Source organism: Palaemon carinicauda, unplaced genomic scaffold (genome assembly GCF_036898095.1).
Source record: "Palaemon carinicauda isolate YSFRI2023 unplaced genomic scaffold, ASM3689809v2 scaffold1259, whole genome shotgun sequence".
Taxonomy (NCBI): domain Eukaryota; kingdom Metazoa; phylum Arthropoda; class Malacostraca; order Decapoda; family Palaemonidae; genus Palaemon; species Palaemon carinicauda.
In genome coordinates this window covers 50467-56834 of record NW_027168770.1, presented here as the reverse complement: position 1 = coordinate 56834, position 6368 = coordinate 50467, and the positions used below count along the sequence as shown (strand labels likewise).

The window sequence follows — 6368 nt, the reverse complement described above, 5'->3', positions numbered from 1 at the left end:
TTTAGAGAGAATCTGTCTTGATTTAACAGATATGTTATCTGGTGCAAATGGTTATGGATATGTATTGACTGTTATTGATCATTATAGCTGGTATGTTAAGTCCTATCCCTTGCAAAGTAAGTCTACAGAGGAGGTAATCAATACTTCCTTATGTATCTGAATGATTTTGGTGTACCTATGACTGTCATTCTGGATAATGATGCTGAATTCACTTCAAATCAATTTAGAGAATTATGTCGCGAACATAAGATCAATGCAGGTTATATTACCCCATATCATCTACAAGGAAACAGTGTTAGTAAAAGGATGCAGAGAACTATGAAGACAGTCCTAAACGTGATGTGCAAAGGACACTTAGGTGAAACACAGCGTGTGCTCATTTCTGCTGTATATACCACTCTTGGTGAACAGCCTTACTATGTATTTTTCTCTCACAGCACCCCTACGCAAGTTACTAGTGTGTTACCCACAAAAAATGATGGTGTAGAAGAGATTGCTATTGCAAAAGCACATGAAATAATTCAAAAAACTCATAGAGAGATGGCCAGCGGGTATCACGCATTAGCCAATCAAAAGAGGAAGAATAAGAAAGTGGATGAAAACTGTCTTGTATGGGTTAAAAATTAAAATGTAATTCCCAGCACAAGTAAGAAACTAAACCCAAGATGGTCTGGTCTTTATGTAGTAACTAAAGTGTTTAGGGATGGTGCTAAATATGAGTTGAAAAACTTGTTTGACCACACCATTATTGAACGTGCTGCTGACAAAGTAAAACCTTTTGTAGGACAAGAACAGTGGTTAGTAAAAATGCAGGAAATGTAAATTATCAATCCGAATGTAAACGAAAGAGTACAAACCAGAGGTGCTTGCAATATATTTCCTCCCTCTAGATTAATTGAGGAAATTTGAGATAATTATACTTTTTATACTGTATTTTGTATTTTTGTACTTTTATATGAAAATGTATTCTATTCTGTGCCTTAAAATTGTTCATGTATATGACAAATATGTTAATTTCCAAGTGTCTTTATGGGTTATGTTCATAGATTATGGATCTGATAATAACACTTCGTTACTGTGAATTTCTACTCGGTTGAGTTTGTATATCAAGAGTAACCCCATCCAAATGCTTTACAAACTCTGGTGGAGTAGTTCAAGTTATGTGACTGATGTGTAAGTTAGTCATTAGAATGCTTTAAGAGGTATATTATCTTCAAGGGATCTTTTTTCCTGCTCAGGGTTATTGAGTGCATGATACTGAATGACATGAAGAGTGTAGAACACCAGAGAGGGGTTCACTCTCTCGGCTAAAGTTCTAAGTTATTGGCGTGTAGGTCTTGAAACTCAAGTCTTTTATAATTAGATATATTGAAGAGTACAACTTGTATATCGGACAAGGTTTTAGCTGCAAAAAAAACAAAAAAACAGCTTGTCCATAAGAAAATACAGCAATGGTACAGGATTACAATAATTGCAATAGGGTTCATTATAATACATAACTACAAGTCAATAAAGAAAATACAGCAATGGTACAGGATTGCATTAATTGCAATAGGGTTCATCTTTTCCCAACGCCAATTCTGTTTCAAGTTCAGTTCCAAAGAACATTCACAGGTGGTACCGTTAATCTCCTGCTAGTGATTAGTTATCGAGCCAAATGTGTGATTGGTCCTTCACGCACGGAGAGACACTCCTAAATCACCGCATCAGTCGTCAACACAGCAAGCTGAGCGCAGAGATGCTCACACCACAGCGGACAGCCATGCACTGCCAAGGTCTGGGGCCGTGACCTCACTCTGTCTAGCACGAGACGCCCCTCTGAGCCGGCCAATCATGGAGCTAGACCATCGCTATGCCCATATAAGGTTATGTTTTTGGCGCTTAGAGTTGGTCCTGGAGAACGTAATAAGAGAAACTGAATTAATCCTCATGGTTAACAAAGAACACAAAAGATTTCTTGGAAATACGTTATGGCATATCTTACACCGCCCCTTATTTGGTCATGGCCTAAATATTTCCGTAGAAACAGTATCACTTGGGTTACTTCATTCAAATGACCTTGCTATATTTTCAACTCCAATAATAAAATTCAAATTTTACAAAATGCAACGAGCAGTGTTCGGCGTACGCTCATTACACCTCATATACATCACTTTATATCATCGCCTTTATCATTTTCCAAGAGAAGGCACAGTTTCTGCACGGGCCTACTGAACTCGCCGTTCTCAGTCTTGATCAAAGCTTGACGTACGCGACCGTCAGCACTCCGAGTGACCTCCATGACTTTCCCTAGAGGCCAGCTGCCTCGGGGAAGCCGCTCGTCCAGCGTTAGAACGACGTCACCGACGTTGATGTCACGCTTTGGGACTGACCACTTCTGGCGCTCCTGAAGCAGGGGGAGATACTCCTGTATCCACCTGCGCCAGAATTTGTCAGCGAGGAACTATGCCTGTCTCCATCGCCTTTTCACATACATGTCCTTCTTGTATGTGGAGGTGAAGGGATCTGGTGACCCTTTCAAAGTTAGGATTATGTTAGGCGTGAGAGGGGCAGGGCAGTTCGGGTCGTCGTTGATCTTCGTCAGAGGTCAGCTATTAACAACAGCCTCAACTTCGCAGAACTGAGTGCAAAGCGTTTCATTAGTCGTGACTTGCTGGAGACAGGCCGCTGTGAGGGCTCTTCGGACGGACCTGATCAGACGCTCCCACACTCCGCCGAAGTGTGAGGCATGGGGTGGATGAAAGTTCCACTCTATGCCTCGGATCGAGAGTGTGTCTCTGATTTCTCCTTCGTTGAAGCGCTGGAGAGCTCCTCTTAGCTTTCGTTCCGTGGCCACAATGTTGGTCCCGTTGTCGGACCACATTCTCTTGATAGGCCCCCTGCGAGCGACGAAATGCCTGAGGGCATTGACGAAGGAGTCTTGTTCCATTGTATCGAGGTAAGGCACGTAAAAATAGCGCCCCAACGCTTCACTGTTGACCTTCCATGCTTCACTAAGAACGGTCCGAAGCAGTCCGACCCAGTGTTAGTAAAGGGGGGTTTATCTGGACAAAGCTGGTCGGATGGCAGGTCAGCCATCACCTGAACTACAGGACGACGACTTAGTCTGCGACAGACCAAGCATTCTCGAATGACAGTCTTGACTATCGCATTTCAGCAGACGATCCAGTAGTTTGTCCTCAACTGGGTCATCAGGTGGCTCTGGCCACAATGGCCGCAGGACTCATGAGTGGCTCTTACCATAAGCTTGACCGCCAGAGAACTGCTGGGTAGGATGATCAGATGCTTGGCCGTATCTGCCAGTGTTGATTTCTGCAATCGACCACCATCGTGGAGCAATCCATCCTCGAGAAATGGTCTCAGCTTGATTAATTTACTAGACCTCTTCAGCGATCTTCCCTTCTTTGAGAGGATGATTAACTCTTCTTCATACTCTTGCCTTTGGGTCAGTCTCCAGATCAAATTCTCCATGGTACGCAGCTCCGCACTTGAGAGTGAGTCGCCGCTGTATGGGCGAGCCTTCTGCATGTGGCGGATAAATCTTGTCATCCACGCGACGGTCCTGAGAAACTTCAACTAGGAGGAGAATCTTGTCGCTATAGATTCAATGAACGTTGGTTCTTTCTTCCTTATATCGAAGACGGGAGAAGTCTTCACTTCGGCGTCTGGATCAAGCTCTCCTCTGACAATGTCTTCGGGCATGGTTGGCCAGTGCGTTTCGTCCATCTTGAGGAAATCTGGTCCTGAAAACCACAAAGATGATTGGAGGAAGTCAGCAACTGAGAGGCCATGTGACGCGAGGTCTGCTGGGTTCGCAGTATTATTGATGTGTCTCCACGCCATAATGTCGGATGTATCCCTAATGAGATTGACCCTATTGTCCACGAAGGTCTGATACCTCACAGTTGGATTTCTGAGATATTTCAGCACTAAGGTGCTAACAGTCCAGAAGACTGACGGGCCCAGTTTCAGATCGAGCTCAGTCTTAAGCTTTGAGTCCATCTGTGCAGCGATAGCAGCCGCCGTCAGCTCAAGACGAGGGATGGTGGTCCTTTACAGAGGGGCGACTCTCGCCCGTCTTATGACGAGAGTGCAACAAATCTCTCCGTTGACACCAACTACACGCAAGTAAGAGACTACACCATAGCCTGTCTGACTTGCATCTGCAAAGTGGTGCAGCTGAAGGGTGTCAACATCTCCGAAGTCTGGTGGTATGAAGGACCTTCGCAGTTGGAACTCTTCCAGTTGTGGCAACTGCGCGAGCCAGGTCTTCCATCGAACAAGTTCATCAGCAGACATCTCCTCATCCCACGAGAGCTTCCTTTGGCACATTTCTTGCAACAGGATCTTCGCGATCAAAGTGACGGGGGATAAGTAGCCCAAGGGGTCGTAGATCGATGCAACAACAGAGAGCACACCACCTCGGTTGAAAGGCTTGTCTTTAAGGACGATTCTGAACATGAACACGTCTATGCTCATATTCCAATGGATCCCCAGGGCTTGTTCAGTTGGCAGATCATCCTTACTCAAGTCTAGGACAGCCACAGAATCGTCTCGTTCTTTTCCAGGAATTGCAGCTAGAATTCGCTTGCTGCTGAAGGTCCATTGGTTAAGACGGAAACCTCCATCCCCGCACAGGTTGATCAGATCTCTGGTCAGTTTAATGCATTCTTCCTCATCATCCATCGCCTTGAGGAGGTTGTCGACGTAGAAGTTGCGACGTATAGAGTTAGAAGCTTTTTCGTTATACTTGCCTCCGAAGTCCAGGGCCGTTTTGCGTCAGCAGAAGTTAACGACGCTCGGCGATGATCTTGCGCCAAAAACGTGGGACGTCATTCTGAAGACTTGCAGTTCTTTGCTGGTGACACCTTCTGGCCATCAGAGGTACCTCAGGCAGTCTCTCTCCTCTTCAGGTACCTTCACCTGATGGAACATCTCCTGCATATCTGCTGTGATGGCATGTTGACCCTCTCTAAAACGCAGGAGAACACCCGTCAGGCTATTGGTGAGGTCGGGGCCTTGCATCAGATGTTCGTTGAGAGATGTTCCTCGATGCCTTGCCTTCAGAATGAAGACCACTCGGTCTTTCTGTTTGACAAGATGCCTGTCAGAGTGGTGCGGCATGAGCCATACGCGCCTGTCCTGACTGTCTAGCTGACTTACAGGAACCCTTTCTGCATAGCCCTTATCAGTATATTTCTCCATCTGAGCTACGTAGGATGTCTTGTAAGCTTCGTCGTTGTCTAGTCTTCTTTTCAAGCTTCGGGCTCGTCGAATTGCCATATTCATATTATCAGGTAGAGGAGTAAAGTCCTTGAATGGCAGCATGGCCACGTAATTTCCATGTCGATGCTGTGTCGTGTTATTAAAGGCAGCCAAGAATCTCTTATCTTCTAGGGAATCTTCCAATATGGAGAGGGATTCCTTTTCGAAGAAATCTCTATTAAAATGACTCTGCAGTAGCTCTGTCAAGTCTTGAGGGTCAAATTTTCGATGAACATGATGCACGGGTGAGACCTCCGATGCAGACCGGTCTCCAGTAGGACCGAAAGCCACCCAACCAAGCTTGGTTAGGTAGGCGGATGGCTCATTGGCAGTGCTGTGCTGTTGCTCCAGAATGATTCGATTCAGGGTCGTGTCTAACCCGATCACGAGCTCGACCTGTTCGTGGTCAGTTGGCATACTTTGCAGATCTACGTCTGCCATATGTGGCCATCTCTTCAGCCGGTCCGAAGGCATTACGTAGTCCGTCGACACATTAATTTTGTCAGTAACAAAGACTTCTTTTACTCGTTCTTCCTCCTCACCTCCGTTGATGTTACCAAGGGTGAGTTGGACCACTTCCTTCAGGCGAACGTACCGGCCTCTGTCACCATGGTCTGGTTGCAAGGCCTTCCCGTTACACCTAGCCGGTCTATTAGGCTCCTTGCGGCTAACGTGGGTGCGGCTCCTCCATCTATTAAGCCGACCGTAGTGCACGTTCCGTTCACCATGACTGGGATAAGCTTCATCATTGTACAACCATTCGGTCGTCAGTCAGTGAACATGGCGTGTACGTGCCCCGTCGTCGCAAGAGTCCCAGCCTCTGGAGCGGTTTCGGTGTTAGCTCTATCAGGTGGTGCATTGCTAGTCGTCCCGGCCTTTGCTTTAGGTTTGTCAGATGTCTTGGACACAGTTGCTCTCTTCGAGTTTGCACTGTCCCTTGGAGGGGTTTTCTTCATATAGTGCAAGAGCGTGTGATGCTTCCCCAAGCCGCACTTGCCACACGTAGATTCTTCTTCACAGGCTTCGTGATTGTGCGCGACATTTAGGCATCTGAAGCAGAGTTTGGCATCCACCACAGCATTCCAGCGGTCATACAAATTGAG

General features: G+C 46.1%; 1 protein-coding gene across 1 annotated transcript; it reads right to left on the bottom strand.

Annotated features, from left to right (window-relative positions):
- Positions 1 to 4878: 4878 nt before the first annotated feature.
- On the bottom strand, positions 4879 to 5739 carry LOC137635450 (uncharacterized). Its single transcript, XM_068367918.1, has one exon. The coding sequence runs from the start codon at positions 5737 to 5739 to the stop codon at positions 4879 to 4881; it is 861 nt and encodes a 286-aa protein (XP_068224019.1).
- Between the last annotated feature and the right edge of the window lie 629 nt (positions 5740 to 6368).

Bases quoted from the DNA above. Each gene is read 5' to 3' on its own strand.
- LOC137635450 (XM_068367918.1), bottom strand. From the start codon at position 5,739: ATGCCTTCGGACCGGCTGAAGAGATGGCCACATATGGCAGACGTAGAT.